This window comes from Mus pahari, chromosome 1, assembly GCF_900095145.1.
Source record: "Mus pahari chromosome 1, PAHARI_EIJ_v1.1, whole genome shotgun sequence".
Taxonomy (NCBI): domain Eukaryota; kingdom Metazoa; phylum Chordata; class Mammalia; order Rodentia; family Muridae; genus Mus; species Mus pahari.
The window spans coordinates 168,072,201-168,093,235 of record NC_034590.1 but is presented as its reverse complement, the minus strand read 5'-3'; the positions used below and the strand labels follow the sequence as shown (position 1 = coordinate 168,093,235).

General features: G+C 48.9%; 1 protein-coding gene across 2 annotated transcripts in view; it reads left to right on the top strand.

Moving 5' to 3' along the window:
* The first annotated feature begins 340 nt into the window (after positions 1-340).
* The window catches only part of Afap1l2 (actin filament associated protein 1 like 2), a 93,096-nt gene continuing 72,401 nt past the window's right edge, over positions 341-21,035 (top strand). Inside the window, exon 1 of one of the 2 annotated variants that reach the window (XM_029531109.1) lies at positions 341-436. In XM_029531109.1, coding sequence (XP_029386969.1) covers positions 421-436 — 16 coding nt within the window. In that variant the 5' untranslated portion in view covers positions 341-420. Of the gene's footprint in view, positions 437-6,356; positions 6,383-21,035 lie in introns of those variants that run through there. The other variant, XM_021199313.2, reaches the window with a different exon arrangement.

Here is a 21,035-nt window from a genome sequence, read left to right as displayed (position 1 = left end):
TGGGTTCGCAGTCCCAACGCTGGAGAAAACAGATCTTGGTGGAGACCTACGGGAGCTCGCTGTTCCCAGAGTCTCCCCCAGGCTTTGAGGACGTCCCAGGCTCTTTCTTTCGCGCCACCGCCCTCGGACCGACTTGGAGGAAGTGATCTGCGTTCGGGGCTGGGAGCCCAGTGCGGGGTGCGCGAGGACCAGAGCGCAGATTGTCCTGACCGGCTGCGGAGATCCCTGGCGGGGTCCAGGGCGGCTCGTCCGAGTGGTGTCGTGATCGGAGGGCTAGGGGCGCGGCGGCCACTCCGGGAGGTCGGGCGGCGAGCGTGACCTCACTGGGAGGGGCCAGCGCGCAGCGGGGGCGCGGAGCCCAGCAGCGGAGAACTCAGCGCGGAGCCACTAGCAGCGTCGAGAGCGCACACCGTGCCCGGGATGGAGCGCTACAAAGGTGAGGGCGCAGGGCGCACCTACTTGCTCCGGGTATCCCGGACTCAGGTGTCCTGAACGGACAGTCTACGCCCAAGGGACCGCAGCCCAAGAGAGGGCGACCGAGGAGTCACGAACAGGGTGGTGGGCTTCTGGGCGTAGAATGCGGTCCGCGCTATATGATACTCCTGGACCCCTAGGGCAGAGGTCTGCTTGGAGGTCAAAGTGAGGCTTCTCACCTGTTGGAGAACCGAGGGTGTGTCTGGAGCCATCCCGTCACTCCCAGTTTCAGTTTGCCTTGGGGAAAAGATGTCTACAGTGTGTGTGTGTGGGGGGGGGGAGGCAAGTAAGGTCTCAACAGTAAGGGGCTGCTGGGGGCAAAGGGGCGAGTTGTAGGGCCCTTTCGGAATGCTGCCTTGTGAGGGGCTCCTTGCAGATTCCCGGAAAAGCCTTGTCCGTTGGCAGAAAAAACTCCTAATGTGGGGCGGCGTGCTATTCTGTTCTTGGTTAGGTCCGTCTCTCTACCACTTTGTAACCGTGCTTTGCCATGCCCTTTGCGGACCCTGCACCCCAAAGCTACTTGTGGGTGTGAGTTAGGAGCCCAGTGGACTGCCCCAGCAGGTGGAGCGCCCGTAGGCGTCCTGGCAGCTTAGCGAGCTTGGATTTGGCTCTGGCCAGGGATCTTGGCCAAACCTTGGTGGGAGGGCCGGCCCGGATATGCCCGAAGGGTTTTGAAGCCCCAGGGCTGGAATCCAGAAACCTTGGATAGTAGGTCCTTTGAAAAGGGGGCTCAAGGTGCTGCCCCTAAGAGGGGTATGTCGGTTCGCCCCTACATGCCTCCCTCTGGGAAAAGGGTCTTGTACTCGCTCTTTTCAGGGGTTGTCTAGGTTAAGCCTGCGAGGGAAAATTCTGCTTCTGTACTTATTTTCCCATGAGAGGGTAATAAGGCAAACGCTCAGGTTGCCAAGGAATCTCCCTCTTCCTCTATGGTTTCTTATTTATGAAACTCACATAAGGGAACTGTGCGGACAGGCTTTAGTTCCCTAACATAGTAATGTCTTTCTCGACTTGGGTTTTCTCTTCCTCGGGGTCTTTAGTGACCAGTGACTCACCTGTGAATGCAGGGTCAGGATTCTGAAGTCAGCGGGGTGGGGGAGGAGTGCCAGGGGAAATCACTTAGCAAATTTCTGTTTCTTTTAGTGATCTCTCACCAGAGCCTCTCTCCTACATCTATCCTGGAGGTCTTGTCTTAGTTTTGATGGAATCTGGTCAGTTTGTGAGGGAAAGGCGGAAGTTGCCCTCATGCAGTCTATTGGCGGCCACAGCCCCTCTCTTGGTAGAAGAAGCCTCTTGCTTCTCTTGCTGTTCCCTACTTAGGGAGGGAACCTGGGGGCAAGGAGGGGGAGCGGGTTGGAGCCTTGGGCGTCTCCTCCCTGGAAATACTGACTTCCAAGGTCGCTTCAGCTCCTTGGATTGTGAAGTTGAAGCAGATGTTGGCCCCAAATAGAAGATCCAAATTGCACGCTTCTTTGCCCAAGCAGCGAACTGGTTCAAGTTAGAGAACAGGCAACAAGTGGGCAACTGTGCATCTAGGATTTGTGAGCAGGTTTGTGTGTGTGTGTGTGTGTGTGTGTGTGTGTGTGTGTGTGCGTGTGTGTGTGTGTAGTTTTTGAATTAGTTCTTTACTGGATAAAATCTGCTTAGTTTATCTTTCTCTCCTGGGAGCTGAAAATCTCATCCTCTACTGGGATCAGTTAGGGACTTCCAGCTAAATGAAGAGAACTTGTTTTCAGGTCAGAGTGCTTGTGTTTTGGAAATAGATGTATGTCTTAGAGATCAATGAGTGCATGGACTTGAGAATTACCTGGACTGTAAAGGAGAATGCATGTGGTCTTCTTCAGCTCCACTCTGGGGAAACATGACTTCAAATCTCACTGATGTCATGCTGCTAATATCTGCTAATTTTTCTGGGAAGAATGTGGGGATCTTCTTCCCCCAGGCGAGTTACAGTCTCTGTGGGAACTCACAGTGAATGCTAACTCTCGTCTGTGCAAAACGAATGCTAAATGATAAACCAGGTTGCTCCTGCTTATCAGAGCCTGGGGCATTTACATTTTTGTAAGGTTTTGGGGTGTAGTTCGGGGTTAGAGACCTTGCCTGGCATGTGCAAGACCCTGGGTTTGGTCTTCAGTGCACACCCCTCCCCCAGTATTTTAAAGGTAAGACTGAGTAGTTGCCGAATAAGTAGTTATGGTGGTTTAAATGATAAAGTTGAACAGAAAAACAAGATTTATTTGGGCTCTTGTAAAATCGATCAGAGAAAATTCTTATGGCATCTGACATAGTTTTAAATTTAAATACTTTCATATTCCCAATTTTAAGTTCTCATCCCTACACAGGTAGAGTTGCTCATTCTTGTCTTCAGAGAACAAAAGTGTTGTCTTTGACTTGAAAGGCTTAGAAAGCTGCTATGGTGGGACAATAAACTCTTCCCATGCCTGTGGCCTCTCTGTCACCCACTGCCCACCTTCCCCATGGTCAGTCATAGTTTTAGGCTCTGGGCTAATCATCTTGAGGGAGCTGAAGGATGAATGAAATACTATTGAGAAGCAGCCAAACTTTTCTCCTCTCCACCCCCCTCTGCTACATCACCATGGCTTTCTCAATCAAACCAAAGGGATGTGGGGAATACATGTGTGTCCCCTCTCAGAGGGATGGAGCTTTTCTGAAAAAAAGTTATAAAGTGTTGGTCAAGTTGCTATGCCTTGCATGTGAATCTCTTTGGCATGGTATAAGCAATAAGACCCCTACAAGTATCCAGGAGTCTGTGCCAAGTCCTACAGGGTGCCTTGAGAAGTTTCCCATCCTTGAGTGTTTATATATTTATGACTCTCCTAAGAGCATCCTGTATCATTGTGTGTGAGCCCATTGGCTGACCTCATCCCATGCAGTCAAGGATCCTGGTTCCTATTGCTCTCCCAGCTGGTGAGTGGGTCCAGGGCCAAGTGACTGACCTACTATCTGTGGATTAACACTTGGAACATCACACCAAAGCTTCCTGAAGTTGCATCATACTTGGACCCTAACTGGCCTGGCTGAAATATATGGACTTCATTTAGATGAGTGTAATGGGTTGTGGGGTAGAGCCTTCTCCTGTAGCCTTTGGTTTTCCAACCTGACCACTTCTTTTTTGGGTGGCTTTATGGTGCAGGAGGTCAAGGGGAGAGGAGTGAGATTTTGTCCAGAAAACAATGTGGTCAGGGAAGGAATCTTGTTGGGGAATCTTAAGAGCTGTGGTCAGAGAAGGTCTAAAAAGAAAAGGGAAATAAAGCACATGGATAATTTAATCATGTCCCTTTAGGAATTCTTTCTCCATGCCTAATTGCTCAGCCCTTTACCTGTTGCTGTCTGATCCTGTAGCAGCGGACTTAACCTCAGCTGTATGTGGAACCATAAATGTGTGTGGCCCAGGAAGACAGGGATGCACCGGACATTCTCATTTAAACGTATAGAGGTGGGTCAGGCGCTGCAGCTTTCAAAGGACTGGGTGGCTCCAATATGACCCAGGATTGAGCAGCATCCTTACTTTAAAAAGTGAAACATCCAAATAGAAAACTAGAGGCTGTAGGCTGAGGCTGGGAAGATGGCTCAGTTGGTAAGTGCTTGCCCTGCAAACACAAGAACCTGAGTTCAAGACCCCAGCACCTCAGCGCGTAAAAAACCAGGTATGACCATGTGACCGTGTGTGCTGGCTAGCCTCTGTAGCTGACTCAGCAAGGTCCAAATCCCCATGAGACAAATTTCTAATTTCTAAAACTGTAAGGTAGAGAGCAGTTGGAGAGGAGTACACGCCTTTGGCCCACATGCAGCTCATGCAAACATGGAAAGGAAAACCCACTTCCTCCTCAGAAGAATCTGGGGTACCCTGATCTGACAGTGCTTGAGTCCTAAAAGCCATGTAGGATTTGCATATGGGGCACAATGTCTCCCCAACTGCTTTACCTCATCTCTAGACTACAGTATGTGTAGTCGCTGGATTGTCGTGTTTAGGGAACAATGGTAAAGAAATCAGTACGCATTTAATGTCCTTGCAACCTTTGCAGGCTGAACTTTGCAGTACACGCCATCAATAACAGAGCATTTTCCTTATGTCACCCCTTATATCATGGATCTGCAGTTGGCTAACTCTGAGGCCACAGAACTTATGGCTGTGGAAAGCCAACCAGAGTTCAGTACACATCCTCAACCTGAAAAAAAAAAAAAGCACAAGCAATACGGGAGTGAACTACTGTGCGTGCGCTCTCTCGCTCTTCCATTGCATCTTGGGCTATCTGCAGAAATCTGATGTGATTCACCTTTAGCTATTGTAGGCTTTGAACGGATGCATGAGAACACTGTTTTAAAACAATGTCGGAGTCTCCGTGCGTGGCAGCCCCAGAGCTCTTGAGTTTGCTGGACTTGACCCTGGGCACTACCGACTTTGAAGCTCCTTGTGTGGGAGCCTGGCAGTGAAATGGTTGAAAGCAGAAAAAACATGGGAGAGGTCATGTTGGTGTTGAAGAGCAGGAGCCAGGACTTGTGCTTCGGGCCCTTCCTCTCTCCTGATGGGGTAAAAGCTCTGGGAACTGGGCTGCTTCCAGCACAATTAAAGGGCCAGGCTGGGCCAGGGAGCTTCAAAGCTGAGAAAGTGGTACCACTTCTCCTCCAAACCCCTTTAATGACAGGAAATGCTTCTATAAAGGAAATGCTCCCCTACCCTTCAGGGGAGGGAGACTCCTCCCAAGCTAGGGAGAAGGGCACTGTGGCTGCCACCAGAGGGGAAGGTACAGTGGCACGGAACACAGAAACCCAGTAACCTACATGCCGTGCCTCTGTGGGCTAGTCACTGAACTTACAGGTCTCAGTTCCCTCCCTAGAAAACAACTGTCATGTGTCCCTTCTGTGGCCTCTCAACCACTGGCCTCACTCACTTCTTTGTGGTCACTGAGGACTCTTCAGCAGGAGACTGTGTTTGGAAGAAAGAGAGTGGGTGGGGGTGGGAGGGTAAGGCTGCCAGCAAAGGTCAGTTTAGGATTATGATTCTTATAAATAAAACTGATTTCCTGTGGAGAGATGGGGAGTTGCAGACTTAGTGGGAAAGAGAATGCTAGCAAGTATGGAAGGAATTCATTTTTTGAAGGACTTGAATGTCACTGTGTCTCCAAAGATTGTTAAGGCCAGTGCCAGGGTCTGAAATAGGAGATGAATCAGACCCGTTTGAGAGCCAGGACAACTGAGGCGAAGGAGGGCAAGCAACTGTTCATAGGGTTGGCGACAGGATATGGGAAGCTGAGTTTTTAAAAAGAGAATTCCTGCTGAAGAATTCATCTAGAAAAAAAAAAATTCCTGGAAGTAATGTCCTGTTCTTGTCAGTGTCTCTATGCCAGGAAAGGGATTCGCTACTGAGTTAAACTCCACTGTCTTCAGGATCCAGCCCAGTGTCTGCCTTCCATATGCCACCATAGCTTCCCTGGTCCCTTACTACTTTAGATCCAACCTCATCAATACATGACATGTAGTAGACATGCAACAAATGTCCTGAACTAATGTTACTCGGTCTTATATGCAGATTTATTATCCATGCTAGGCTATACTGTCAAGATAGGGACTTTGTGTCTGCCTTCAGAGTGACCAGCCCTTGGCCTCTTACCAGGCTTATAGTAAGGACAAATGAATGACCCATGAGTGTCTCCTGTACAGAGCACATACTGCCTCATGCCCTGCTTCTCAAGAGCAGACCTGGTTCACAAAGGTAATGAGGTGAAATCTTTGACCTCAGTTCGGGAAGTGAGGAAGGAAGAGCCCCCGGCTGCCCCCGGCTGCCCCCGGCCGCCCCCGGCTGCAGGGTCTTGAGTGCTTTCTCTGTCTGTTCCGGCACAGGGCTGTTGCTGTCTGGTGGTGCAGAGAAGAATCCTGCAGGTCTCTGCTTGTGAGTATGAGCCTGCCTGTGCCCTCTGCAGCAGCTCACCTGGCCTCCAGGCTCCCCTGGGTACAGACCTAGCTCAGCCTATGCTGTGGATGGAGGGGTTAGGGGGATAGATACCATGGAGCCTGGGCACACAGGGGCTGGAGCTTCTAATGTACCTTTTGCTACTAACATGCTGTTCGACCTTGGGCAAGTCAATTAATCTCTCTGGGCCCTGTTTCTGTATGAATAAGCTACTGATCACTAACCCACTCCCAGGCACCCTAGTGAAATAACTCAGGAACCACTGGTAAATACTTCGGCCAGGGTGCTGTCTCGTTCAGTCATGGGAACAGACACCATCATGCCTGTGACGAGGTTCTTCTGCTCTTGAGGTGTGTGTGTAAGTCCTTGACTACTTGAGGCTCCAGCTGTGTGCATCCTTTGTAAAGTTTTAGAGTTAGGAGTACTCAGACAAGGTGCTTACTTCCCAAGGCGCCGTGTGCATCATCTATGCCGGCTGGAAACACAGACAGGACTCGCTGGCTCAGCCTTGACCCTGGTCCCTCTGATTCTCTCAGATAACTCTGTGAGTTCATGTAGGAGCTCTGAGCCCTTGGCTAATGTTCTGCCGGTGGGTTTTCACGTTCTCTCCACGTAATCTACAAATTAACTAAGCCCAGACTCCACCAAGTGGAAGGCATGGAGAATAATGTACAGAAAGACTTGTGGAAGGAGCCAGCCTCACCCTGCATGCATTGCTCCAGACTGGGGTACACAGCGTGGCACAGAGCCCTGGATATCAGAGATCTCCCTGGGACCTAAGTGGGGGGGGGGAGGCAACAGCTCCCTTCCCCTCAACTCCCGAAGGCCTCTGAGGTACTCCGGGCCACCATTGAATTCACCAGTGAATCAGTTCTGTAGTTCCCAGGGCTGCTCTAGGGATGGGGTGGTCCATGATAGAACATGATACAATAGTTGTTACAGAATGGTAGAAATGGGTCTGGTAGAGAGACCTGAGCTTACTGGGAATGTCAGCCTCAGCAGACTGTAACAAAGCCTTCTGCTCAGGATTAAACCAAGGGAGTAGAGCCGGCTGTTAGCTGGAGAGAGTGTATACAGCTGTACCACAGAAGGAACCCCATGGGGCAATGGGGCAGCTTTCCCAGGTCAAAAACAACCAGCCATTCTGGTTTGCCTGAGATTTCTTGGTCTTGCCTCCTGGAAGCTACCTACCTACCTACCTACCTACCTACCTACCTACCTACCAGGAAACCCCTTACCCCAGGGAAAACTGAGGTAGGCTCACCCTCTTCTCAGACTTCAGCTCTGGTGGCCTCTCTGAATCACTGCAGCAAAGGCGAGAGGTGTTTAATTTCTACAGCAAGAAAGTGAAAGACTGAGACTGAAAGTGGTTATAACTGTCTTGGGCCTGCAGGGCACTGACTTGAAAGGAGGCTCTGGAGCCTCCACTGTTCCCGTTGCTCACACAGCTTCCTAAAAAAAGGCCAGACTGCCTATGGAGAAAGTGAATCAGTTCTGGAGTTCCCAGGGCTGCTGTAGGGGATGGGGTGGTCTGAGATAGACCGTGATACAATAGGTGTTACAGAATGGTAGAAATGGCCAACCTCCTTATGTGATGGGGTAGCTCTGTGTACTATGCAGGTAACAAGGCAGGGTTGTTTTCCTCTGTGTATAAAATATACCTTTATAAAACTCCTTTTAGAAATACTTCGCAGGCCCTTGAGTGCCCTTACTTGTGGCCCACTGTCTGTCTTGGCCGTGTATCTCTCTAGGATGTTTTCTGTTTACTTTGTTACAAATCAGTTCGCTACTTTTGTAAACAACATCACACCACCTGCCCCTTGCAGACCATGGGATGCCATGTGAGACAGATAAACTGAACACTTTGAGCCCTTACAGGGCTTCAGTCAAAACTGGGTCTTGATTAGCTGCTGGAGCTAGAGCAGAATTGTAGCTTGAAGGGAAAATGACTAAACATTGACTGCATCCTAAGAAGTGGAGACTTCAAGAAAACACCTGATGATGCAAATTTTCATGTCATTAGGAAATCAGTAGTTCTCCTAAATGCCAAACAGCAGGTGAGCCCAAGAGGAGCCTGGGTAAGGAAGCCCTGGTCATCCACCCTGCATGCTGGGCTACTAGCCACATGTGGCTTCACCATGGTGACTGTGGCAATATGTCTGTAAGTCTTTGCACTGAGAAGGCTATTGAACTAGAATGGCCTGTCCAGGCTGCCCATGGTGCAGTCTTTGTTGACTTTCTGGCATTAGCAGTTCTGCTGGCAAGTAATAAGTCAGGATTTATTTGAAGGGGGAGGAAGCCATGGCATGACAAAGTAGCAGGGCAGAGCCTGCTCAGCCCCAGATGATGTAAAGGATGTCACCAGGCAGGGCGGAGCCTTGTGATGCAGGGGCTAAATTATTAGTCTTCACCGTGCGTATCTGGTTATTTCCTTTTCTAAATCAATTGTGTTGAATTGGTCTGTTTTGGGTGGGGCGGTGAATTTCATTGGTTCTATGCCCTGGGCTGGCTGGGGCCAATTTTTGCCTCTTCATTAAGTATAATGTGTTGGACATCCATGAGACATCTATGCAGAGGACCACGTGGACATGATCGGGAGAATTTCACACAGGCATCTCTTCTTAAACACTGGTGTGTTCAAACCACCAGACATCCCCAAAGGCCCTGGCCATCCTGGCAGACTTAGACAATAGTCCGGAGAGTGCTTCTTCTGTTCCTTCTTGGATTTGTTGTCTGGGTCAGGGTTGCAGTGACAGAGCAAACATTTTGGACCTATTTCTGGTGAGACTTCTCTTGAAGCAGAGTCAGGTCTGTCTGTGGCTTGTTCCCTTGAGGAAGATCAAGTTTGGGGAAACCCTGGAGTGCACGTCTGGTTTGTACAAAACCTGGAGAGTTACTGTGTATAAAGGGATGCCTGGGAGAACATGGGTAAGGAGACTCCAGGTAGTGTTTCACCTGCCTGCAGCCTAGGGCCACATTCTCAGGGTTATCTGCTCACTCTGACATCCTTTGGGTTCGGGGGACTGTCAGCCATCCTTCCTGCTAGACTAGCAAGCTGGCCTCTTGCCATTTCCTCCCCTCTTTCACCCCCTTTTGGTGTCCCCCCCCCACCCCAGTCCTTATACAACAGGATTTATTCATGTTAACTGTATTCAAGTTCCAGATGGGGGCAGAGAAAGAGATTGGGTTGAATGAGCGTATTGTTTGAAGGATTCACTGGCTTCTTTTATTTAATACTCGCAGTCCTAGAACATATTGAGCTGATTTACTGAATTTCAAATGTGGTCTTTTGGAAGGGACTCTGCTAGGACGCTTGGCATCCCAGGCTGCAGGGCCAGGAAATGTTGGGTGGCAAGCTTGCCTGGGGCATCTCAACTTCATCTTTACAGACTTGGTCTTCCCTGTGGCAGATATTCTGAGCCAGAAACCCAGACTCTATGTACTGGAGACAGTCCCTTCCCTGCAATCCTTTAATCCCAGTTTTGTGGCATTCCCAACTGGTGTTGTTGTTGTTGTTGTTTGTTGTTGTTGTTGTTGTTTTTGTTTTTTGTTTTTTTTGAGAGAGAGAGAGAGAGACAGAGAGACAGACAGACAGACAGACAGACAGACAGACAGACAGACAGAGACTTACAGGGCCCTCCACTTAGCTGTTGTGTATTAGTTTTACTGTCAACATGACACAGCCTGAAGTCACCTGGCTAGACGTAACCTCCATTGGGTTGCTTAGATTGGGTTGACCTGCGGCTGTGTCTGTGTCTTAGTTAATGATTGACAGGCAAGGGCCCAGCTCTTGGTGGGTGGCACCATCTCTAGGCATTTGAGCCTGAACTCTGTAAGAAATAGAGCTGAGAATCGACAAGTGAGGGAGACAGCATCTAGTGCTTCTCTGTGGTTCTTGCCCTGACATCCCTCAGGGATCAACAGTATGTGCAAATATAGGTTTAGGATGCTCCAGGTGGTCCGTTAGGGGAATATAAGCCCAAACTGTTTGTGGCAGCTCCCCCCTCTCTTCTCAACTTACATTTTCTTACTCTCCCCTCTGTACTGTCCCCCACTTCTTTCGCTCTTTTCCTTAAATAATTTTATTTAATAAATAATAACAAATAATAAATAAATGAAAAGCTTTTATTTTTAAGTATTATCGTGAGAGAGGCGGAGATGGAAAAACATGCAGAGACACAGAGAGAAACAGAACCACATGAGGAGATGGGGTGTGCCACGATACCTATATGGAGGTCAGAGGACAACTTTGTGGATTTGGGTCTTTCCTTCCACCTCCATGTGTGTCCCACCCGGGGATAGAACTTGGGTCGTCAGGCTTGCCCAGTGGGTACCTTTGCCTGCCCGAGCTGCTGTCTTGTATGCCAGCTTTATTCAAAGATGGAACTGGAATTCAGAAAGTGCATTCCCTTCTGAGCAACTGAAACCAAACAGACCCAGAGAAGAGACAATTCTCGACCTTCTGTCCCCAAATCTCTGGTAGCTGCAGTCTCTCCTTTGGAGTAGCCATAGCTAGAGTTTCAGGTTTCTACAGGGAAATCTGACAATTAGAGGCAGAGGGACCAGAGCTTAATCTCAACATTTCTCTCTTGGGAAATGGAGGACAAAAGAAAAGGACACCAGCCTCTCTACTCTGGTATTAGTAATATTCTACTTGCTAAGTGAATGAAACTCCATCTAGCTTACCATGGGTTAGTGCGTCATGACTAGAAGTGCCCCTGCCTGCCCCTCCCTCCTCCTCCCCACGTGAGTAGCAATGTGACCTGCAGGCCAGAGGGCAGGGTGGGATTGCAGTCTCAGCCTGTGCACAGCTCCTCCCACCACCATCCCCCCACCCCAGTGAGTGTCAGAGGGGGGAGTGGGCACACGGCGGGGGAGGGGGAGCATGAGAACGCTGCATTGTTTGGATAAAAAGTTCCAAACATGAAGGCTCAACAGAGACTAAAATAATTTTTCCCATTGACCTCCTGACTTCCCAGCAGGCAAGCGCCCATCTCTGTCATGTGATGCTGGTTTGGTGTGTGTAACTGTAAACACCACCAGGCTCAGATCTCTGCGAGTTATGGGATCCAGGTGTCGCCTGGCTGCCGCCTAGCTGCTTCTCTCAAGAGAGGGGAGGGCGCTCTTGTTCTTGGAGGGAGAATCTAGGCTGCTGCTTTGAAGTGGAGTCTTTCAGAAGCATCTCCTTTCTCCTCGCGGTCCATTCTTACTTGCTGGTTTCACTGACACATGAATGACATCTAATTCTAGGTTCTGAGCATGTGGGGCTGGCTTCTCCGATGCCAGGTGAGGCAGGGGCGCGCCCGTGCTCAAAGCATACAGGAAGGTGGGAGAGGATAGATAGCAGAAGCGCACTTTCTCCGCTGGAGCCCATGGGTCCTGCAAATCGAGCAAGGGTGTGGGTCAGTCTTGTTCACCCTGAGGTGGACTTCGGTATTATAAAACACTGGGCCTTTTGACCTAAAAAGGAAGCCCCAAGAATGTAGGTGGCCCTGGAGAAAGTTAATGACTTTCTTGTCCTTAGCAATAGGGGCTGAGAATCATCTCAGAGTGAAATGATGTAGGATTGTGTTGGCAGTGGGTTTGGAGGATGGAGAGATGTGGGAAGTCTGACCTGAGAAGGTCTAGCTAGCTGCCTCCTCCTCTCTTTGCAGCCCTAAACCTGTACAGATATCAGACATGGTGTGTGCGTGCATGTGAGTGTGTGGGCATACATGTTAGAAGAGGAGAGATATCTGTCTCCCACTCCCCATTGTCTTGAGCCATCTATCTAACACTCTGAAGTCAGAAGCTTGTTGACCAGGAGGACCTTTTCCTAGGGAGGGTAAGCCAAAGTGGCTTGAAGGAGAGAGGGAAAGAATGTCGGGTGGCCTGGTGCTGAGACATCTTCATCCTTGGCTGCTGGGTGTCTACAGATGCATTTCTTCCCTGGGTGGGGAAAAAGCAAAGGTGATTATCTAGCTTAGAGCAGAATATGCTCTTCAGGTGACTGTAAAATTGTCATTATAGAGTGTGACAGTGATTGATATTGAGGGGGGAGCCAGCTGGCTAGCAGGGGTCCTGGTGGGTTCAGAGTAAGATTCCAGTGTGCCACTAATGACTTTATTCTGTACATTTCTAACACAAGTACTCTTAGCAGTCAGGGAAGTGGCCAAGAACCAAAGCACAAAGGAAACCCTTCAGCTTTCTTCAGGGCAGTCTAGACCATTCCGTGAATGTCTCTTAACCCCCGTGGGTATTCTTACCCCAAGGGATCCACAGGAACCCTTGGCTTTCCCATATTTTTTGTCTATGGGTTTCTCAGAGACACAAACACATTATATTATATATTGTCTTAGTTATTATAACTAAGACACAAACCCGGATTTCTTCAGGCACCTGACCACATCTTCCTGGGATATAGAGGGTGCCTGTGGTAATTTCCCAATGGAAAGCAGGTAGATGTGTTAGCTCTTGTACTGTACTAAAGATACACTTGGCCTCTTTGATACATGGAGTACTTCCTGTATGCCCAGCTTCTGCAGTCATTCCTGAGGCCACTCTGGGCTTTAGGCATACTAGATCCTATGTAACCATCTATGGTGGACTTCTGTAAGCCCTCGACTTGGTTGAAACGTCCTTCCCTCAGGACTGTCTGGTAAGCTGATTTATCAAAGTTCACTCAGTCTGGATGCGTTTACCGTTACTCCTTCCAACAAGCCTGTGTGCACACACAGCGCTCTTAGCCCTCAGTGTACCTTGCACAGTTCTCCATGGTCATCATCATTGTGTTAATGCTGTAACAAATGGACAGTTTATATGTAACTCTTTGGGTGTTAAAGGTCTCATTCTTTGTGTCCCTGGCACCTTATTGCATGTCTCATGTGTTTCAAGTGTTCAGAAAATAGAGTTCAGGTGATCGAGAAAAGTTCTGTTGCCCTATGTTTTCTTCAAGTTGAGTTTCTCCAAGTTCGAATTTCCATTCACCTTTAAATACCCTGAGATGGTTAATAGACAGTTGGCAGAAAGGGAATGGAATAGTTATAGCACTGAAAACAGCAGTTTTCAACTGTGGGGCATGACCCCTGTGGGGGGTTGAATGTCTCTTTCGTCAAGGTCACATATCAGAAAGCTTGTATATCAGAGATTAGGATTACAATGCACAGCAGTAGCAAAGGTGTATTTATGAAGTAGCAACAAAAAGAATTTTATGGATGGGGGTCACTAAAACCTAGGGGAGTGCATTACAGGGTCACATGATTAGGGTGGTTGAGAACAGCTGATCTGAACTTTCAAGGGATTGGCATTTAGCATTTACAAGGAGTTCCTGCAATAGAAAGCATATGGATAGGAATTTACAGGTAAAGTGGCCACCAGAAACCTAACTAAGTATTTAAAGAGATGCTGAGATTCCTGTGGCCAATGCTGACAGCCCAGCTGATACACTGCCCAGGAGGTTAGCAGTTACACAAGACCTGCCCAATGCCAAGTATTCATGGGGAATGCCACTCCTTAGCCCCTGGGCCTGACTGAAGGAGCACTGGACCGTGTAGTAAGACAAGGAAACACTCAGGCATGTCTTGGTGCATTGAATATAATATACATTTACTATATGACATAGAAATTGCCAACTCTCCCAGGGGCAGAGTTGAGGATGATCTGCCCAGCATTATCTGTTGTGGTTAGGAGTGGGAAACAGCCTCCCTGTGACTGGAGGGAGGGTCAGGAGAACTGGTGGGCACACAGGAAGGGTTCTGTAATAGCAAAGCCAATGGTGTCTGTGCGGCAACCTGGATGGCTCTTTCAGACTCGGTGCTGACTGAGAGCACAGACCTTTGACAGTGGCACTTCTAGCCATTAAACATTCGTGAAGTAGTGCACAGTAAGCAGAAGACTTATCAAACATGCCTATTTGAAAGGTCGTGGGGGCTGAGAAGAAGGGAAATTATATATCATAGTCTACGCGTGCTACCAGAAGCTGACATATAATTCGACCTCAAAGCAGAATTAGGCAGAGGAGGGTAACATAAGACGCTGAAACAGTGAGCTGTAAGAGGGGAAGGGGGTCTTCTGCTCTGTGCCTGCCCCGTGAATTGCTGGCCTATCTGAGGCCCTTTTCCCAGGAGGCTGTGATAAGAGATCATTCTTATACTAGGCCCTACAGTTCACATATAGCTGTCAGAGCTGTAGTGGGAGTCAGGGGGGGTGTCACCATCCCACATCATCACAGAGGGAGGAGCAGAGGTGGGAGGGTGGCCTTCTCACATCATCACCGAAGGAGGACAGTCCTAATAACTTTCTCTGAGGCCTGGCATGGTCAGGCTTGCCTCTGATAGTTGTGTATCTTTCCACTGCCAGCAGCTACCCTGAATGCCTTTTTCTTAGTCATCTTTGGGTCTGCATTACTAAGTACAGGTCATGGCCGACAGCCAGCATCCAAATTCTGTCAGACTGAATAGAAAGCAGTAGATTTCGGGTATTTCCATCCCTTGACTAGACATAAGATCACTAGATTGTAATCCAGGAGCCCATTCTGCATCCTTCCGTCTGGCATATGTGAAACAGGCATATAAAAATCAACATATTTAAATACGTCTGTTCTGGGTCTGTCTGACCTGGATAAAGTTGACTACTGATTTTTTTTCTTTTAATGTTCCACAATCTCTGTTCCCATTTGAATTCAAAGTTTGTTTTGCTGTGTTTTTTTTTTAACCTCTGAGATACAAAGTCATGTGTGCACAGAACCGTTTGGACCAGGACATGTGGTGCCCTATTTGCTATACCCAATGCCACGCTTTCCCTGCACCAGAAGGCAGAGCCTGCACTTACCGGAGCTGTTAAATGTAGGCAAGAGAAAAGCTTATCCTCCAGGTGTGAGATGGTTAGTGGGCAGAAAAACCGACCTTCATTCCAAGGCAGGAACCAGAGCTCAGTGTTTTCAGGAAGCAGGAGCTACCTAGAGGCCAACTTTGGTGGTCTGTTTGCCCTGTTCTCTCTGAGCGAGGGGCAGGTTATGTCTAGCTCACTCTTGCCTTTGACCCGGCACTGGCTGACAGAGCTCACTTCTGCCCTACATCTCTGGACATGGATGCTACACTCATAACCACATTTTCTGAATCCTCAACAGTAAAGATCTTTTGCCTGTTTTTCCTAATCTTGTTTCTTGAAGTTTACATGTCCATCCCTCAAGGCCATGTCGGGCCTTTCTGAGTCAAAGGACCTGATGTCATCAAAGGTTCTGATGTCATCAGAACCTTACCAATGGCCTTGACTCAGCTCCTTTCTTCCAAGGATTTCCAAGTGTTCATACAATAGACACTTTGGGCTTTGCTGTGTAAAGTCTGTTGTGGTCCTGCGATAGCCAGGCATGTTGTGGTATATTGTAAACCAGCCAGCAGCTCTACAGGAGAGGTTCAAACAGTGATATAAGTGAATATATATATATATATATATATATATATATATATATATACCTCATAAACCTTATACCTTATATACCTTACATACCTTATATACCTTATATAAGTATATATGTATGTGTATATAGATACACATATGTATATATATATATATATATATATATATATATATATAATTTTTTTTTTACTTAAAGTGAGAGAAAGCAATACCAGAGGACTTTGTTGGCGTTGGTAGAGTGTCCATCATCAGCTAGCATGGCACATCAGCCAGCATAGCTGGAGACTCTGAGGGAGTGACATCTGAGTTGAGACTTGAGTTGGGAGGAGAAGCTTTACAGACAGAGGGGCCCAGGCAGAGGAAACAAGTTCCGAAGCTCAAGGCTGTCATGTATTAGAACGGTGTGCGTTAGAAGGAGAGGGAGCGGAGAGAGCTTGGACATGCTCGGGAGTTTGTGTCTCATTCTGAGAAACTTAACAGTGAGATTTAGCTTTGACCCGCCTACTGCCTCCTCCAAATGGCTAGGCCACCATCAGATAGAGTACTTTGAAATCAAAACACCTCATTGGGAAAGCCAAGTACCCCAAAAGAATACACTTTGATACTTTCCAAAGAAGTCACTTTATCCCGGGAGGGTGGAATAGAGCAAGGCTGAGGCACATAGTAATGTCTGCTGGGTGGTAGGAAAGCCAGACTGAAGATTGAGCCTGCTCTGGACTGCTGTGCTTATTTCTGGTGCCTTCTGTCTCTGCTCTCTGCTCTGCCACCCTTGAGCTATGGGTTGGGAAAGGATGCAAGCTCATCGTGAAGAGGTGGTTGTCTGTATGAAGACTCTGTATCTTGTTGATCCTTTATTGCCACCTGTCTTGGTTTTTTCCCCATCCATAGCAATCACTGTTCAACACCCGGTGAAAGAAACTATGTATTAAAATGTTTCAAAAAGAGTAAATACTGAATATAAATAACAAAGGGGACTATTGTAGCCTTATAGGGCAGAGTACAAGCTAAGAGAAGTCAGTAGTGCAGGTAGCCATGGTAGCCAAGGCCAGTCCGCTTTTAACACAGCCTCAGTAAGGAATGGCTATGGATGGTGGCAAACTCTCCTAGTCACAGATACCCAGGGGATGGTGGGCTCTCTTTTGAGACTGGCTCAGGATAGCATGGTTGGAAGTAGAGATGCGGGGAGTCAGGTTGGTGATAAGCATCTCATCTCTGCAAACAGCAGAGCATCCATGCCTGCACACCTGCCCGAAGCCTGAGCACCTTTGCTTGGCCTAGCACAGAGGAGGAGAAAGTGCTTTACAGTCATGAGATCAGTGGCCATGGAGTGAGCACGCTCACTGGAAGTTCAGACAGATCTTTGCTTGGGGTCGCTCTATATCAGGTGGGCCGTGCTTGACCACCCCTAGCTTCTGCTTCCTTGGTGTGACCATGGGTTGTCACTGAGAACCATTGTGCCTCCTGACTGCAGCTACAGGGACAGGCTCAGTAGTAGCTACTCCTACATGGTTTAACTGAGGTCACAGTCCCCTAGCTGCTCCCCACTCTGCAGCAGTGTCTCTGCCACAGGAAGAACCCCCGCTCCCCCAACTATTAGCCTTGACTCTCTTATCTTTCTGCTCCACAGTGATGCAGCCTTCTGCTATCGAGCAATGATCAAGATCTCAAGAAATGATTTAAAAGTATTAGTGTGTCTTATTTCAAATGACATTCCATCAAGGTCCTTCATGAACACCTGAGGGAGTCTTGTGACAGGCCTTCTTCCTATGGGATGACCAGGACCTGAGGCTTGACTATAGCCGCCCTACAGCTATTGCAGTACTGGAAGGTGTGTGCAAGCCTTACCTGACAGTGAACGCACTCACTGACTCATCCCTGCCGCACCCCCCTCCCCCCATAGTTTCTGCCCATTATCTTGCTTAATCCCTGGAGACTCCGGAGAGGTGGTGGGAAGATCTCGAAGTATCCCATAATACTCCTCTCCATTTCACAAGATCTCTGTACCCATTGGGAAAGTGTCTGGGAGCCTTTCGTTGGCATTCTTGGCATTGCATTGCTCAGGGCGAAGTCTCCTGGAATGCAGGGCTCGCTGTCTGAACTCGGCTGAGCTAAGAATGCTAATAAAAGGCTTCCCTGAACTTTTCTATCAGGCCTTTCATCTTATTCCAAGCCAGCAAAATCAGACCTGGGTGTGGGGTGGGGAGGGAAGGCAAGGGTCCAGCAGTTAACATTGCTGCCTTTACTGTGAGGACAAAGAGAATGGAGGCCAGAGAGAGCATGAGCAAAAAGCTCACAGACAGCCCAGCAGCATCCTGACTCTAGCATTCTGCTGCCTGGGCTAATCTGGTCAACCTTGGCATCACCATGCTCCTCAGAAGGCTTCAAACCTGACCCGCAGCCAGGGTTAGATTTGCCCACCGTTGTTGGTATCCAGTCGGTGGCCACAGTGTGGGCGTCGTGGTGTTCCTTACAGAATGAGTCAAGATGATCTTGTGTTGCTCAGCTGAAGCTGGCCTGAGGAGAGCCTGGTCCGATGGATGAGGGAGCATTCCTCAAGGGAAGCTCTGCAGTGCCTCAATTTCAGGTGTCCAGTCTGTCAACCAGCTCACCAAGCTCGTTCTGTGTCTCCTGACAGGAGTTATCACAATTATCTACCACACCTCCCAAGCAGTAAAATCTGGTTCCAGCTGCTAGACTCCACATGGGACCTCTGTCGGCACTTTACTACCTGCTGATAGGTGGGTTTCTGTTCCCACTGTGCCTGTCTAACCCCAAGGCTAGTTTTACCACTTTTAAAATGTGCATTAGCAGGGTGCTTGAGACATAGTAGTCATTCACTTTGTCCTTAACCACGGCTAGAAGTTTCTGTGAAGTTCTCCACGGGTCTCCTCTATTCAGACTTGGAGCTTTTGTGGGGCTGTTCTGAGCATGGAGGCCCAGCCCTGCTGTGGGCACATGAGGGGAGGAAGAAGGGAAGGCAAAGTCCTTGGCTGGATTTGGCAAAGCTCACAGGTGGCAGTGGTTTGGGTTGGGATAAGAGATAGGTATGAAAGTGGGGGCCGGTGTGTCCCTGTGACACCTCATGCAATACATGATTAGTGAGTACCCAAGGACTCTGTCTTAACATCACATACCCCCACCTCCGACCCCTTTTCACAGAATCTGGAAGAAACAGTGTTCCCACTCAGAAAATAAACTTCACTAAAGGCAATGCGCAGCCACACGCCATTGAGCCCAACAGCTGTCTCTCTTTGTTGGCAAATGTCCTGGGTAATGAATGTCCCTCGTCCTCGCTCACAGCTGGCCTCTATGGAGGAACAAGGGTGCTTCTCAGAGAGCCCTCAGCAGACATTCCCAATGAAGTTGGTTTATCACTTGGAGCAGGGCTGAGACCACAGACATGGGACCATTGACTGAGCAAGGAAGGATCAAGCTGTCCCAGAGCAGCAAGGCCTTGCTGTCCCAGAGCAGCAGCAAGCAACAGTGGGTGTGTTGGTGGCTGATGAAGAGCCCTGAATCCTTCCAGAGCCTAACCCACAGGGTGAAGGCTAACCCTTTGCAGTCACCTGACCCTGCGTCTTGGAGGGTTTGTTCTTCCAGGGCAGCCCATGCTGCCTGCAGCCTCCATTGTGACAGGGTGAATGGGCACATTGGAACTGACCTCACAGGCCTGGGCCCTGGCTCCCTCCTGTCCCCTGCCTTCTTCCTACAACCTGGCAGGAAGGGGAGGGGACTGAAGAAGACAGAGCTGGGGACTCCTCTAGCCTTGTACCTATCCACAGAGGAAAGTGGGTTCCTCAGCCTAGAGTCTCAGCCCTCATTCCTCAGGTTCTAGTTCCATTCCCTCTAGGAAGGAAGCCCCTCTCCTGCCAGCCAGGGAAAAGAGGGCTGGACCCAGCCAGGGAAAAGAGGGCTGGACCCAGCCAGGGAAAAGAGGACTGGACCCAGCCAGGAAAATTCTTTCTGTTTTCTTTTTTCTTTTCTCTTTGTCTTCAGCTGGAGTTTCTTCAAATGTCTTAAAACAGTATAAGCAATGTGTCAGAAAGCCATGCTGTCCTTTGGTGTAGTCGCTTCGTGTTTGTGGTTTTGTGCAGACTACCTTTGCACTGGGCTTTAAGCAAGCCCCATGCTTGTTACAGATTAGGTGTGAGCAGCAGAAGCTTGCAGACTGAATGTCAAATCCCCTGCTCTCTACCCTCAGTGATGATGTGTCAAGGATACACTTAACCCTCCACATGTTTTCCTATCGCTATAATAATCCAAACAGTTGCTACTTCCAACCCCTCCAACCCTCCCCACCCCCAACCCTAGCTATCCCCATCTCCCGCCCCTCCCCCTCCCTCAGTGCCCCTTCTTCCCCCTCTTCAGTGTCCCCTCCCCTCTCCTCTCTCCTCTCCTCCCACCCCATCCCCCCACCCCAATCCTTCCCCTGCCCCGTCCCTGCCCCTGTCTCCCCTTCCCTCACTTTTTCCTTCTTGCCCTTTTCCTTCCACGCCTGTTCACTTTCTTTGGTATAAGGGTTTTAGAAAGCCAAAGGGTCCAGTAGAAATGAAGCCCTCAGGAGGACTCAGTTTATTCATTCCCCTTGTCCCAGTCTTTCCACCTATGTCTAGATCTCCCATTTCCACTAAGATGGACCTGCCACAGCTGCCTGAGTTGGAGCTGAGACGTGTCCCAGCCCCTCCCCCACGGAGCTGCTGCCCTCCTTACATTGTTTCATTGCTTGCCGACATTGTTAACATTCATGTTTGTGGGTGCTTAGAATTTGTACAGGATTGGCCATAGGAGGTTGGGAGTGAGCTGCCTTTTTGTGGGGAGAGGGGGTCTCGGCTATGTTGTCCAGGCAACAGGCTCTAGCAATTCTCTTACCTCAGCCTTCCAAGTAGTTTGGACTACAAGTGTGTTTTGCCATACCTGGCCTGGCTGTGGCTCTGTTTAGTCCTATTAGCTAGTGCCAACTTCCTCAAACCTTCATTAGCTGAGTACCAGTCACTGTCACTCCCTCCCCACCCCCAGAACATCTATGCAGTGCCTTTGCAGGTTAGATTTGGGTTGCTGTCATTCTGAATGATATTGAACATCTTTTCCTATGTTTGGGTATATGTTGCTTTCTCTGTTCACATTCATTTATTTTTTGGCCAGATAATCTTGTTGTTAGTGCAATTTAAAAAGTAATTTTTCGGGCTGGTGAGATGGCTCAGTGGGTAAGAGCACCCGACTGCTCTTCCGAAGGTCC